Genomic DNA, 16,974 nt, shown 5'->3' with positions numbered 1-16,974 from the left:
ACACCAGGTTTCGCAAATGTTACGTTTGATCACCTGAGGATGGTCTTGGTCATACCCGCGGATGGTAAAAAAGAAAAGAAGGAAAATGACGATCAAATTTAAAAACCTATAAATCTTACTTACATGACATTTTTCGCGGTAAGGATTCGCGACTACTCGCCTCCTATCCAGACTTGATTTCAACCCAGATTAGCCCAAGAACGTGAAACGTGGAATTTTATAGTCGCAGTGTCCGACAAGCGGTATTGAAATAGAAGGCACCTCGGACATGTGTCACAATTTCCGCACAGCGAGAATATGAGATAGGTCGCTGGGTATGGTATATGTTTTATATTGGGACGTCTGCTCTGACAGTCAAATGGAGTTGTTTTCCATTCGAAGAGAATGCAGCAATTCAAACAACTCATGCTTGGTGTCAGTTTGGGTAGCATCACAAAAAATAATGTGAGAAAAAACTGTACTTTGTGAATTCAAATATCGTAAATAATTCTGCGTGTTTTCATTTCTCTATAAAGTATGTCACACAAAACTAGTCTATTGAAAAATCTGTAAATTTTGACAGAATCTTCAAAAACTCGATTTTCAAAGGTTTGCAAAAAAGTCCGCAACAAAAAATGTCTGCACCAATTTTTAAGAAATCTGCATATTTGCAGACAAATCTGCAGCCCTGGCATCTCTGTTTAGAACATTTCAACACAAGAAATGTCAAATATGAAACCCCGAAATAGAAAACGAAAAAAAAAATGAAAACAGTAAGTAACTGCGACGACGAATCAACGACGCGCGCCATCGTCGTCATGAACCAATAGCACCCATAATACCCTGGATGATAAAAGCAGGGTGGGTAATGTCAGAGACCCTACCGGAGGACGTGAATACAAATAAAACTTACATGCTTCTCTCACACTTCCGACTATCAATAATCGTTCGTAGTAGTTGTTTGGAAATATTTTGAATATTTATTTTTAACTGTTGAGTACTTCTTGCCACCATTTATTCGACTACACTCTGGAACCTGTGTTCTGGACATTCAAGATCTGAAACTGAATTAGAGAACTACATTCGAAACCTGGGACAGACTTCAAATTCAGTTGCAAAATTCAGATTCAGAATCCAGATCCCAAGTACAGCACATTTAGATTCCGAATTTAATTCTAAAACAGAACTTGAACCTGATATAAGGAACCATGTTCAGTTTCAAAATCTAATTCCAGAACCCAGGTTTCGAATTCATTTTCAACATAAAGGTTCTGAATTAGTTCTGAAACTAAATTTAGGAATAAAGCTCTGAAACTGAATTCAGGAACTAAATTCTGGTTCAGAAATCAGTTTCAAAATTCTGGTTCATAGTTCAGATCTAGAAATCATATCTTGAATTTTGTTTCAGAATTCCAAAGTTGAATTCCTGAATCAAAATTCTGAATACAAATTCCGAACTTAAATATGCACTAATTTCAGTTTTAAAATGTAGTCAAGAAACCAGCTTCAAAAATCTAGTTCTAAAATCTAGATTTAGAATGCAGCTCCATAGTCTTAGCTTTAATTTTTGAACGTATATTCAGGAACTGAATTCAAAAACTAATCTCTTAAGTCTAAACTAAGATCAAAGTTCAGGTTTTGAATTCAGTTCCAAAATTCAGTTTTATAATTAAGTTACAGAATCCAATACAAATGAGGGTTTAACTACGCAGAAGGCTTGTTTTGCTGCCATTTGGGAAAAGTCCTCACCACGACGACCAGTTCTATCTAACGCACAAGTAGAAATGATCGATTTTCGACTATGGTTTACCTTTTATACTCGTCCAGTTGAACATCGAAACTGATATGTGCCGTCAAAAATTAAGCCTATTCCTCAACGAAAAGGATATCGAAGAGACCCAGTATGAAGAAATGCTGTAGTTTAAGCCGAAGCTAAATAAATAGTTAGGCAAATGTTATTGTGATTTTATTTATACTTTCATGTATACGAAAAAACGACTTGTATTGTTTTTTTACATAGGCTGCAGAGTAGAATTCTGCAGAATATTCTGGTAAATTTATAAAAAATATACTTTCTTCTAATATACTTGCACACTTGTCAACTCCTGAAAGCTCATTGAATTCTGCTGTGTGGTTCATTTAAATTGTGTTTCTAGAACACATTCTGTTGAAAAATTGAGAGAAAATTCTAACAAAACTCACAGTAAAAAAACAAACATTAATAACACACCATGTGAAATATACCATTACTGCTTCTATTGATGGCGATGCAAAAGTTTGTTTGCGTGATCTAGCATTCAATTCGAATCCATTTAATGTCTTATTTGTAATAACACAAAGGAGTACGCTTCATTGAAAAGGAACTACGCCCACTGTCCAGATAAGCAAGCAGTTCTTAATTTGGCATTGAAGTGCTGAAGTGCGGAAAGTACACCACACGGAATCGTGACGGTTGGTAGACGAGAGCCAAATAACATTATACACCCAGTGGGTAAGGTTGCTCTAATCTCATTTCACGATAGTAGACACCATCAACAGTATGACCATTCATTAGAGAACCGTTCGTATAACAAACTATTCGTTTATAAATTTGACGTTCAAAATAACCAGTCAACCATGCCTCACGACGAAGATATCGCACATTGTAGGTTTTGAAGGGAGAACTGTATATGCGATGCATGCCATTTGAACCGAATATATATTCTAAGCAATCATTTGAGACCTTCAACGCAAGTGATTTAAGTTCACGAAATTGTATATCATTTATTTGTTTGAAGCAAATGTAAACATTCTAAATTTTAGTTTGGACAATTTTATTTATATGTGTTCGATCGATTGTTAACGAAAATCATACTGTTGATCGTGTTTTCCCAATGTTAACGCACATTTATCCTAATCCTTCGTGATCCTACTTCTATCGAATTGATGTTTCCGAATGGTGAATAAATTTTTGACTGGTAATTCAGTTGCTCTACCATGGTTACCTTTTCAGTTTTACCACATTATCATTTCTGTAGGTGTAGATTAGCAAGTACTCCATGCCCGCACCCAATGCTAACATTCAGCTAGAATACACAATCGTTTTCGGCTAGCAAACACCTGAAAAACTTGCTCAACCGATTCGTTTTGAAGTTTGAAGTTTTATCGTGAGATAAGCATACTGATAGAAGCGACACTGGAGAAACGTTTCCTGTCCGGTGACGCTAGTGGATAGTTTTACTGCGTTTGGGTTTCTCTATACTTTAACTAAAAAACCTTTCAAAAGAACCGGTTTGTCTTCGCCTCCGGGACTGGAATACAAAAATTAACTCATATAAATGAAGAAAAAAAACATCTCCACCATTCCACACATACACCCAATGCCTTACTTATACGCAACAATCCAAAAATAAAAATTTCGTATTCGCTGTCATAGGAGCGACATACCCCGAAAGAAGATTCATTTTTTTTTGTTATATATGTTAATTTTGCCTCCTTCCCGGTACACTTTCCCTATTACCCCAGGGAGAGGGACGAAGAATGGGAATCAAGAGTGCGCTGTCTTTTCAACGGAAAATTTATGGTTCCACATCCAACCATTTTTATTGCTTCATTTTATCAAACATGATTTAGAGTCACAAGGTCCCACAGCATTTCAACGTTTCCTTCGTTTGCGACAAACATACACCCCCTCCTCACCTATAAAATTAGTTGCCGATGGCTGCGTACTACTTCGCACTTAGATAACCGAGGGGCTGTTCAATTTTTCTCTTTAATAAATAGAATGCTTGTTTGAAAAGAAAAAAAACAATAGTATTTTTTTCTCAGATACAGTTTTATCATTTATCCCGACGTTAGAGTGAAAATGAAATCGTGAAACGTGAAACAAGCCAATACTCTTGCGATACTCAAGCATAACATACGTGATGTCACTCGTATCATAACATAAAGAAACGAACAAACGAAAATGGTTAAAGCATTTTTTTTCCATTTCGACACAGCAATATTAAGATATCAAGCAACGGGGAAGCAAACATTCGTGATTTCTTAAAAGACTTAGTCACGTTGAAACAAATCTAGAAATTTATATATTTTTTTCATTCCACTGACGGTATGTGGCTTTGGAAGGCTAAAATTTGAAACTAATTGGATGCATACCACTTATTCCAATCAGATGGCATTCTAACATGAAAGCGGAGAAAAAAACTGATTTTTTGCAGAATTGCCTGGAAAATTGTTTCTGTTGTATAATGAATACAAAGTTATACGTTTTATTATTCGCAAGCTAGATTTGTCACGTCCATCTTTAAAAAAATACAACGGAAAAAGGAAGAAGGTTTGAGATTGAGATACTTGTGTTCTCGAATCGAATGTTTTGTCATTTACCATATCCGTTCATCCCATGAAGCCATTAAAACGTCTGCTGCATTTACTTCCGGAAGGAATAAGATCGTTGCATGCCAAAATAGGGTTGATTATTCTAATTATGTTAGTGGTTGACCTTCTGGATTATTTTCCTTGTGATTACTTTTATGTAGATTAAACTGAGCTTGCTAATTATGCGTCTCGCTCTGAATGGGTTTATTCTTATATTTTATATCAGTACTCCGGAAAATTAATGGTTAGGATAATGATTTTGCTTCCATTTTAGTTGAAACTAGTATCAGATACCAAATCTCAATCCCACCCATAAATTTCTTTCGAAAACCACGTTGAAATACACATTTTGTTTGAGAATTAATATTTCATGTAAATTACCTGCAATTATGTTGGTGCACCTGTGCGCACACGTCTTCTGTTGAGTGCCCACCCTCTGTAAGCAAACTCGAGACTGTTCCGTAGTAGAATCGAAACCGCCAACCAGCCAGCGTCGGTCTTACCTAGGATTTATAGCATTTTTGAGCATCCGAGATCTCCGAACCGACGCTTTCGATGTTGCCTGCCTTTGGATCCACGCGCTAGTAAGAGGTTTGTACACACGTTTAATATGGAGATTTTCTTAGAGACGTGATTTTTCCGTCCATCGTTCTTCTCGCGCCGGTATCTATACTTCGTTCCACGTTTCTTTTCGACTTAAATTTATGAACGACGTGCCACGGCTCGGCTTTGAAAATGGGTTCTCTCCTGCTGGAAAATGCGCTAGATTTTTCGGTGGCATGGAAAAAAAGATAAATGAAGATTAATTGTAATTCAGCTCGATTATGCACGGTAAACTAATCCTTCACTTGTTTTTCTTTTCATTTCCAGGTAAGAGATACTCAGAATCTCTTGCGGGCACACTTCTTCCAGATTGGATAGGTAAGTCGCTTCTCGTTTTTTTCAGTTTCATTATATCTAAGTTTAGTATAAATTGAGTTGTATTGTTTGAATTTTAATATATACATATTAGTAATATAATTTGCGCAACAAATGGCATTTGGTATTTTTTTTATTATTGTACTAGAATATCGTTCATTTATATTTTTCCAAAACTGCTTACTGATTTTTATTTTTTTATTTAAACAACAGACTATTCCTTAGTGCTTCGAGTATCCTAGTACTACAATATATGATATTTGAATATCAAATGGAATAGTCTAGTTGGTTGAAGTATAAGGATATGTGAACAAACAGATTGGAATAACATATTGGTAGATTTATTTAGGAAAATTAAGAAATTCGTTCAACACATTCAATTTGTTATCTCATCTGTTTGCGGACATCTAATATTCACTTATCTGTTTTTGTTCCAATTTTCATGGGTTCAGACTATGTTGTGTAACTTTAAATAATAAATAAAAAATAAATTATCATCATTTCAGTAATACCCAATGAAAGTGATATTTCTTTTACAAAAAAAGTTGTCTGTATAGAAAAATTTCACATAGTTTGAACTCATCATTTGTTAGAACTTTTTTTATTATGCCGTTTAATTTAACCTTACTAATCCACTGCTGCTAAGTGTGTCGCCCGTACGAAGAAGTAATATAGCATTCAATTTACAAATATCACAATAAAATAGAATAATAGAACGATGTTTTCACGTTACTGATATTGACTATGAAATGGTGACAGACTTTGTACCCATTAAGGTTCGATCCTCAAAAACAACTTTCACGAATTCAGGTGGGTGTTACATGTAACGGTATGAAAGTAACGAGAAGAATCCAAACATTTGCTAATCCCAATTCGTGACATTGAACCCACTTGTCGATGTGTAAATATTCCTAATATGAAAGAAATGCCAGCAATGAATTAATGAAAACAAATTTTGTTCCAAAGACAAAACAATCGACTTCAATCGAATTTTCTACAACAACATAAAGGAAGGTGAAAAAGAAATCAAAGCAGCGAGTACAGCAAAGCGTGCGAAGGAAATTGTTTATTTAAACAAAACCAAACACACGAGGGCGCGCATACCGAAAGCGACGGTGCATTCGTGCTGCGGAGCGAGGCGCCACTTAAACACTTTTTGGAGTAAACAAACACTTAAAACGGTTATATAACTGTTTACCTTACTGCTGGCCGCATCTTTGTATTCTCGTTCGCTTGCAATCTCGGGAAGTCACTGGGCACGCCGGTTCCAGGATGCGACGCGTAGTTCCGCGAGGCGGTCGCCACTGCGTACTCTTTTCGATTGGTCCATAATTGAATTATATTTATTTGCTTTACAAAATACTGCTCTAGTTGATATTAGAGACAATTTTCAACCGTTTATTTTCAATTGTAGTGATGCACAACACTACCTCTATTTGATTCAGAATTCTGCCTTCAAGTAGTAAGTGCTATCTTATTTTATTTTAGATTTTTGTACGTGTTTATATAAGAAAGTTTATATACTCACAAAGGGTAATCAATAACAACATTTAACCAAGTAAAACTCGATTCAACATCAATAGAACTTGTTTTTGTTATTCACCCTAGAGTTTGAATTTGAGAAAATTTGAACAACACAATCAGCTCGTTAGTATAGAAATAATTCTGAAATGTATGTTATAATGAAAACCTGTTTTAATCCACCTAGTGGTGTAATGATGCCTTTCTCATAAATATCATGTTTTCATAAATATTGCTAAGGGTTGTTCAGAACACTTTTCTTTGAATCTTGAATAAGTAGAAAAAAGTTGGCATAACTTTTTCAAGTTATAAACAGTCTTGAGTCAAGTTTAGAGGAATTTTTGTTTGAATTGTCGCTCTAAATCTTAAACACACGTTACCAGTTTTCTGCAACAAGAAGTCAGATCCACACAAAGGCCAATAGCAGTCTATGAGATCTTAAAACCTTCAATTTGAGTCTATGTTTGAGAAAATCGACTCAGACGTCTCTGAGAAAACGGAGAGTTCCTTTTTGAGTTTTTGGTCACTATTTTCGGTACTTCCGGAATCGGGAACTGTGAACCGGTAGGACGTTTCGTATAGCCAGTTGTCGTTCCGTATAGCCAGCAACTAACAAAACTCATAAATGAAATAGTTTTGAGCAAAATAAGAGAAAAAAAACCGTTGTTGCATTATCACTCTTAATGGCCGGTTGCAGTTTCATACACACTTAAGCTGGTATTTAAGGAATCGGAAGCGGGATTCGGATACAATTGTACACCGACTCATGGGAAAACAATACTCTTCAATTGAATCTAAGTTTGTGAAAATCGATCTAGTCGTTTCTGAGAAATTGGAGTGATTTCCGGTTTGTAGTACCCGATCACTTTTTTCGATACTTGATCGTCAACTAACCAGACCATTCAAGGTACTGTACTGCTAGTTGAAAGTTTTTTGCTCTTTGTGTTTTTTCAGAGTTATATACGATCTTATATTTCATATTTTTATACTGATCAACCGGTAATTCCGGAACCGGGAGTCGCATTCGGATGAAATTTAATAGGGTTCTATGTTCATTGTAAGACTTTTCATTTGAATGTGAGAAAATCGAATGCTTTTTTATTATTTTTTTTGCACAATTTATCCCGTTACTCCGCAACTAAAAGTCGGATGGATATAGAGTCTCTCATTTGAATCAAATAGTCTGAGATAATCGAGTGTATTTTGTTGCTCATTTTGCCATGTTACTTTAGAACCGGAACTTCGATCCGTATGGAATTGAACAGTAGGCTATGGGACCAAAACACCTTTCGTTTGAATCTAAATTTTCCAGCCATCATCGAACCATAACGAATGCATATTTTTGTTACATACACACATTTAGACTTTTGTAGATTTCGACGAACTGATTCAAATGTTATATGACACTTGGCTCTCGATTTGAAATTCGGTTTTCACAGTGATTGCATAACCTTTCTATATGAGAAAGGCAAAAAAGCAGCAGAGTCAAAGTTTTTAGTTTGAGCAGCTTCGACATTTTTTTTTAATTTTAATTTGCCTGTCTATACATATGAATGATATAGAATCGAGAGAAAAAAAACAACCTTTTATTGGAACCCCGGAAATCTTCAGTGTTACTTATGTTAGAAGTGTATGTGAATGTTTTAAACCGTTCCATTTTCTCAGAGATGCCTGAACCGATTTCAACAACCTAAACCACGTTCTAAAGCTGCTATTGAATTATCGATCATGTTCGAAGACAGAGTATTAAATAATAGGAAATGATACAATTAATTTCTTGCAGTAGTTCTAACAAGAACGTATAATGTTGATGTTGGGTGGGTGTGGAACTGATTATGAATGCAAAGCTGCCACTACTAAACATTGATTAAAATAATTTCCGCCTAATCGGTTTGAGTAACATACTAAGTCATTACTCGTTTACACTCACGAAAACGAAGCTAAAAAACTAAAACTTCAACAAACAGTATTGATTGTTCGGTTGGAAATTGAAGAAAATATCAAATAGTAGTGTAGGGTCGATTTTTGGCTCCTGAAAGAATCGAATTGTTGAATATCTTCCATGATGAAAAGGAATCATGCACAATGTAATGGACCTACATTATTTCAATACAAAGAGGTGCTATATTATATTTCTTGAATAATGAACACTAGTGAACATTAGTAGAGTGAGAAGAAGGAGAAACAACTACTTAACATAAATTCCACTTTAAATGTTGCTATAAATACACGATAAATATTAAATACAGAGACACAAATCAGTTGTATGCACAATAATAATTGGAGAACTGCGATACTTAAGTCGAATTGAATATAGAGCATTCCACGCAAAATCAGCCACAAAACTTTTTTTTCTTCTAACCATTTTTTTTTGATAAAGAACTCGAAAATATTCGACACGTATTTTTTTATTTCAATATGGTACGTGGAATTTTCGAGATCTGATTTTTTTTAAGTTTCGCGTTTACAAAAAAGAGCCTTTTTTCAACAGCCTATACTGTTAAATCTAATAAAGATACAAAAATTCGTCCAAGACATGAAATGTGCGTCGTTTTGCTTTCAAATAAGCGATTCCAAAAAACTTTAAAATTAGTTTCATGAAAAAAGTTAAAAATTTATAAACAAATAATAAAAATCAAACTAGGACCTCTTTTTTCTTTTTTTTCGGTTAGAAAAAGAAGCCTTAGGGGTTTAAATCAATCTTTGCGGTGCGCTCCATACGTGCGGGTGGTGATTGAAAAATTCACTGCTCCGAAAGTATTAATCTTGCCCTTCTGAAACTTCTTCTAAGGCTTCTCCTAAGGCTTCTGTTTTCAACTAAAAAAAGAAAAAAATAGGCTCAAGTTTGATTTTTTTTATTTGTTTATTAATTTTTAACTATTTTTATTAAATAAACTATAAAGGTTCTTTTATGGAATCGCTTATTTGAAAACTAAGGAAAAGGCGCATCTTTTATGTCCTGGACGAATTTTTGTATCTTTATTAGATTTTACAGTATAGGCTGTTGAAAAAACGCTCTTTACCACATTGAAATAAAAAAATACGTGTCAAAAATTTTCAACTTCTTTTCCTAAAAAAAATAGTTAGATGAAAAAAAACAAATTTTGGGTGGCTGATTTTGCGTGGAATGCCCCATATACATTTCCCGGCGAAAGATCAGCTGTTACTCAAAGGCAAGTCTCTTGAAAACGACAGAGCAAAGTCAGGATACTGCAATTCGATGCGAAACTTGATCTTTTCGTTTCAAAAGACCGCAGTCGATTAGTAAATGTACAGTACAGTTCATGACTGGTGCTATTATCCTATTAACATAAACAATCTTCTCAGGTTGAAGAAATACATATCAGAATGAAAATGCAAAGAAAACAGTTTCGAGTTTCTCCAAAATATCAGTAGTAAATAGTGTTAGTTGAAAAGCTGACTTATATATAAGAGACCGCATCATGAAACTCGAAACGAACGGTTTTATGTACCAGTGCTTGTACGACCAAGTCAAATTTACTTGTGCCGCATAATGCCACCTAAGTTCTAAGTCAATAATAATAACTCTAAGTAGATGGACTAATCAATCTCGATATATTTACCAAATTATACAATTACTCCTTTAATAAGTATCACATAATTGAGCAAACAAACAATATTCTAATCACCCAATTTAAATCATAACAATGTAAAACTTAATGATAATTCAACAAAATTTTGCACATGAATTTACCACTGTAATCGCACTGTAATACCGGAACCGGAAGTCGGATCAGGATCATTTTAGCGGGGACTTTTAATAGAATTTTAAGGCCTTTCATTTGCATCTTAGTATGTAAAAATCGGTTGAGAAATTTCCGAGAAAACTGAATTCGCATTTTCTCATTGATTTGCACATATTACCTTGTAAGTCAAGAACCAGAAGTCGGATTGAAATAGAATTTAATAGCGATCTATGGGACCATAAGATCTTTCGCTTAAATCTAAGTTTGTGAAAATCGATTACTCCATTTCTGAGAAAAGTGAGTGACCATTTTTTTCATTTTTTTTTGTGCATATCATCCTGTAATTATGGAGCCTGAAGTCGGATCGGAATAAAATTCATGAGCGATCTATGGGACTGTGATTGTATAGCCTTTCTATATGACAAAGGTAAAAACCAAAACTGGTATCATACACATAGATTATTTTTCTGACAAAAGTAATTCAGAAACATAAAGCTGTAGTTTGTACTCCAGTGCCCTGCAATAGTAATCGATCAGTAATATGAATGAACAAAACTTTTGTTTCTTGCATTACAATTTTACAAAACTTGTGTTGTAATACAAACAAGTCATTAGATTCAAAGGAGGATGAAAAAAATCGAACATTTTCCACTATTTCTTTGCGAAATCTTTTCCCTCGATTGTGATCAATAAATTTTAGTGAATTTATATCGGACACAGTATGAAACACCGGCGGCTCTTTTCTTCCATTTTCATTCCAGTACCATTTCGTTAAGATGTAGTCAAAAGATCAATCAGCGCTGTTTACGTTTCTCATCTTTCAACTGCTACCGTGGGTTTATTTGCAGAGGGAATTAATTCCCCTCTGCTCGTGTTCTGATACCCGGAGCAGCGGCTACGGCAGCATAGTCAACAACCGTGCCTTCTGAGCGCATGTTTGCCTCTATTTTTCGTGAATGAACCGTTATGCAATCAGAAGGCGACAGGTTTGTATATCGGAGAGATGCTCACCCAGAGATCGATTTTTTTGGATTCTCTTTCACACTTTAATCGATGGTTGAACCGCGGTTCGCAAAATGATATTTTTCTTCTAAAGAGCACAAAACGATTGGAACAATATTCCGTCTGAGGTTGGTGGGAGATTTTCGTGTTATTTTCGTCGATTTTCAAAGTTTGTCTAGACGCGTCGTTGTATCGCAACTAACCATATTTTTCTGTGATATGATTTAGAATGATGAATGATGAGTAATTGAATAAAAACTCAGTATAATTCGAAGCATTTTTTCTTATTGTCAATTTATGAAATAAGTTATATGTTTATTAAATTATCTGTGATGTATGAAAGTTTCATTCAATTATTTTTGTTTGTTAAAAATAGTATGATTTTGTTTGAATTGAGTGATGAAAAATTTCATTTTTGAATAATATCCACCAATTCTGACTCACATGCAGAAATAAAACAAACAATTTGTGCGTAACTTCAAAGAAGTTGACTTCTAAATATTCAATTCTAACATCTCGGAAGAACGAGGAATAATTCCTATATCCGATTGCCCGTTATAGTAATCACCCTTTTGGTCCCACCAGATGCAAAACATGACCCTCGAACAATGAATATTCGGCTTCGGTGTTGATGTTGAGGTCAATGACAATAATTGACTGCGCATAGCGTAGTATTTTTTCTTCATGGAGTTATCATAGTATATCCATTTTTCATCCCCAGTATCAATTCGATGTAAAACATCCTTTCTTTGTTGACTTCTAATCAACTGCACGCAAGTGAAAAATCGCCTTTAAATGTCTATCGGTTTCACTTCATAAGGCACTATACTGCTTTGCATTTGAATTATTTCCATGGACTTTTATCGTACAGAATCTTTTTGATTCTGCAAGCTCCTCTTGCGTTTGACTCAGATTTCCATACAGTCATACCTCCAACTTTTTGTCTTCGAATGTTTTTGGTTGTCCAGAGTGAGGACTGTATTCATCGCTGGAATCTTCATTATTGAAATGTCGAAACCATTCCCTACATGATTTACCAGTTGTAGCATTATCACCATAAAAATCGACAAACATTTGATGCGCTTCAGCTGCACTTTTCTTCCAATTAAAACGGAAAAGTAAAACTTCCCGCAAATGCTGCTTAGTTAACACAAATATTGTTCAAAATTAACACAGTGAAAAACAAGTATTTAAAAAACTCGAAGAAAATGCATTGAATATCAATGACAGATGTCTTACCTCTTGGAACTATCGACATCAACTATTACTGTTCAATATTCATAACAACCAGAGCCATCTTTTGAAAACGGACCAAACCTATTTGTACTTCCAATACAATACAAACAAGAAAATCATTTCATTTGCGGCTAACCGTCGATTATGCCAAAAGTTTGAGTAAAACCTAAAATGAGAGTGCTTGAACTTTATCTGAGTTCAAGTAACATAAATTATGTTTGGAGGTTGGTGCTTAAGCGCACACGACTTTTTTCTAATTTTTCGTTTCGTCTTCGACTCTTGAATGCAATAGCAGTTTATATTTAACTGCTAACGCCAACTAACGATTCAACATAAACCTCTAAGAAAAAAATGACATAATTTATCAGCAGTAATTTTGATTTTCAGAGGGTTACAGGAAAATTGAAATCACAAATGATTATACATTATACGCTGAGATAACGATCAGTAATAGCTTGTTTTAACCGATTCGATGTCTTGGTCTTGTTTGCAATTATAATTCATATCAATGAATAAAACATATTTAAACATTCAAGTTGTGCGCTGAATTTAATCAAATCAGGTAGAGCATAATGGTAAGATAGTCAAAGACAAAAATTTATATTCTATAGACAAATCATTTTATGTAGGTGCAGTTGCTAAGTACAAGTTGACATTCAAAACTCTCACCTTGATAAATAATACTACAATATCGCGAAAGACGAACAAAAGGGACGATATAATTAAAAGAAACTACCGCACTTCAGAACAATTATCTGCAAGAATTAAAACAAACAACAAACCACTTTTAAACAACCAGCAATAATCATTAAAGTTCGATTTCTGGTCAACTGTGAAGGCACTTATAACTCCTTTGCACCTTTAATTATCCTACATTTTACCGCACATGGGAATCTTACGAACCAAATCCATCCAGAGCAAAGCAATAAAATACATAAACATCGGCACGAGAGAATTCGTGCTGCCCGCCTTCCGGGAGCTTCAAGAATTGTGCGATTTTTAAATGGCCTTCCAACGTACACAGGCGAGCCGATTCGCAAGCACACATCGCAATTCAAACAAAACCATAATAAAGCAGAAAATCAGCAAGTGAATAATAGCATCATCACCACCACCTGCAACAACAGCAACAACAGGAAAATAATGGCTTTAACCACGCCCTAATGTATTTTATTTTTATACCTCTCTCATTTATGCTCGACTTTTTTGCTCTCGAATAATTTCTTTTCGAGCAGTCCCACTAATACATCAACATAATGTGTGGCCCTCGTACACCAGCCGATATCTTATGGCCCGACTATTGCCGGTCTCGGCGAAAATCACATCACGGCACTCGGATGGAAATAAAGCAACGCCGCCGATCAGAGCTCGTACCACATAAACCATTGGCAGGAGTTCAAAATTCCGATGGATATCCAGCTTTGGTTCGTTTTGCTGAGTAAGAAATGTTCATACATCAAAGGCTTCCCGAACATCCCGAGTCTAAACGACGAAACGTTCGAATCGGGTTCAGTGTATGGTGAAAATGGAAAATCACTTATCCACATGTATATGGTCGAGGGAGATATTCCCCCCTTCTTCTATACTCCCAAAAGCTAGATCGAAACCAAGGGGATATCTGCGGTCGCAGTTTCGGAAGGGACCTACATTCGTATGTATGCTTGCGGCGGTTTGTATCTGGTAGTGTAGCCTTAATGGTACGGTTCCGGCACAGAAACATCGAGAGCAATGCTCTGGAAGAAGTTAGATGATTTATGTGTTGACATAGTTTAATTCTTTTTGCCTCCGAAATCCACCAGTGCGTCGGATCCTCACCAAATCACAGCCATTGTGCTGCTGTAGGAGATAGGCTGCCAAGTGGTGAGGGCATGGAGCAAAATATCCATACATGGACAAACAAAAACTGTGTCGCCAGAGGGATTGCGGTTTTTCCCGTACTGGTAAATTAAAGGTGAACGTTTAACACGATCAGAACGTGAACAACCATGTGTCTCCGCTATGATAAAAACCTCTAGATTTTACACATCTTTGAATTAGAAGGACGATCACTCCAACGAATTGTTGTGATTAGTTCACCTTCAACGAGTCACACAACATAGTTCACCTTCAACGAGTCACACAGCATCAAGTCACACAGCATTATAGATAAAGTAATTTGTATATATTTTATTTATGACAGAGCACTTAATTCAAGCTAACGAAAAGCATTACTTAATTTAATGGTTTTGGAAAATAAACTAAGATAAGTGTTTCTATTAAATAATATTTGTTCTTTTAACTGATGCATCGAGCGGTAATTCAATAAAATATTTCGCTGTTGTTTTCAACGCTAAAATCTCATTGGAGCAAATAAATTTGTCAATACATAAATTATTATGAAATTCGTGGATCTTTCATAACCATCTTGGCTACTCTTTACTTCCATCGTGACGCGTATCGTGTTCTTAAAACACCTTTATGCGGATTTCATGACATACAGTGAATACAGATAAAAATGATGAATTTTACAGGTGACATAATTCTACAAGTGTGCCGCTGTATGAGTTTATATGTATCAATTATTCATCATGCAGATATGTGCGTCTGTGGCTCAGTCGACTAACTGACGTGCTAGAAGAAAACGTTATTTAGTGAACACTTTACACTGGATAGTGCATGTTCATTTGAGTAGCATTTGAAGTCTTTTGTTTATTCATTTACACGAATTGTTTTATTGCATTTATTTGTTTTTCCATTAACCCTCCGCTCTATCCCACACCATGGTAATGGACATCAAATTTGTGGCCATAGGCAACAAAAAAATCAACAATTATATTACTACTAAATCTAAATGACTAAAAACATTTCAAATTATGTATAACACTATTATTCAGAGAACGTTTATACATAACAGAAAAAACGGAACTTGTACTTATTGAGTATTTAGCATCTTTTAAAAGAAGCATTTCTGTCTATTGTTGTCGGAGCGATTTACCGTTCTATCTTTTCATTTTCAAAGATTTCTTTGTCGATTGTCACTTGGACCACAAATACGAGATTTATTTTGGGAATTGGGAATCGAACATTCATATGAAACCACCGTTTAATGAAACCAGTATTTGCATATTGCTGTTTTAAATTTCCTTACTTATTGGAAGAAAATTATAGAAATAGGTAATTAAAATTTACTTATTCGATGGGAAATAAATTTTTTTCAAGTTGTTATTAGTATACAATAAAATTTGATTTCTATACAGCCTGTCGATTGTTACCTTTTAGAATGAAAAAAGGAAACTGTTCTACATGTTGTTCAGGAGATTACAGATATTAAGTTAAGAGTAATGTCCAATGACTTCTGTGTATCAACCAGTTAATTACAATTTGGGAGTAAGCTTTCGATTATCCTTCGACAAAAAGGCCTAATTGTAAATTTGATTTTACATTTTACGCCGCCTAAAGCCGAAACCACAAGAGAAAGTATTTCAACTATTATGATCAAAATAATTAATATTAGCCTAAATAAATAAAAACATTGTGTTATTGGGTAATTTTTGAGAGTGTGTTTAGAAACTTAAACTTCCGTTAAATCAACTCATTGCTGTACGTAGCGGCCGACGGAACACAGTAAGCTTGAAAACAAGTTCGAATACTACTGCCTTTGTACAATCGACGGAATATTGTTATTCGCATTTAGAAACAAATTTTTTATTAACACTTCATTTTATATTTCAACGTTCTAGAAGAAGGCATACAGAACCTGCAAACAAATTTGGGTTTTCGATCAAATTAGTAATGGCTGAAAAAATCCATTTTGTACAGTGACGTCACATCACGGCATTCACACAACGATCAGAAGTCACAAATCGAGTAGCTCGTAGTAGTGTGATTAATCTTTTCATGGTGGTATTGGTGAAAACGCGAAAAGTTATGGCGTCGTTCGGTTGTATCTCTCATTCGCTAATAAATCTTACTTTTTAAGGGTACATCCACTAAAGAATTTCAACTTTTAACTATCACTACACCTTGCGACATTACACTCATTAAACCTCGCCTCGGTTTGGTCACTGCTTCTGTGTGTTATCACCGATGGAAAAACAAATAAAATGCAACCACAATAACTCCACCGTTGTCCGTCTGATCACTAATGCAGCATATGCCGGTAGCATCAACAAACCATAAAAAGCGGCGCGTCACGATAAAAACAAAACATAAAACCTGTCCACATAAAAGAGAGAGGCCTTATAGCGTTTCAACTTTTGTGAGAGTGAACAGGAAA

The 16,974-nt window shown here is 35.1% G+C and overlaps 1 protein-coding gene across 4 annotated transcripts in view; it reads left to right on the top strand.

The window, feature by feature from the left end:
• Positions 1–16,974, top strand: part of LOC131428861 (homeotic protein ultrabithorax-like) — a 349,128-nt gene that overhangs the window by 286,843 nt on the left and 45,311 nt on the right. For 3 of the 4 annotated variants that reach the window (XR_009229404.1, XR_009229405.1, XM_058592920.1), the window contains one exon: positions 5,206–5,256. The exons of the other annotated variant lie outside the window; for it this stretch is intronic. Coding sequence is in view for 1 of the 3 variants with exons in the window: in XM_058592920.1 (XP_058448903.1) it covers positions 5,206–5,256 (51 nt within the window). In the remaining 2 variants the exon portion in view is untranslated. The remainder of the gene's footprint in view (positions 1–5,205; positions 5,257–16,974) is intronic. 4 annotated transcript variants of the gene reach the window in all.

Source organism: Malaya genurostris, chromosome 1 (genome assembly GCF_030247185.1).
Source record: "Malaya genurostris strain Urasoe2022 chromosome 1, Malgen_1.1, whole genome shotgun sequence".
In the NCBI taxonomy this organism is placed as follows: domain Eukaryota; kingdom Metazoa; phylum Arthropoda; class Insecta; order Diptera; family Culicidae; genus Malaya; species Malaya genurostris.
The sequence above is the reverse complement of the archived record's forward strand: the minus strand, read 5'-3'. Positions and strand labels throughout refer to the sequence as shown.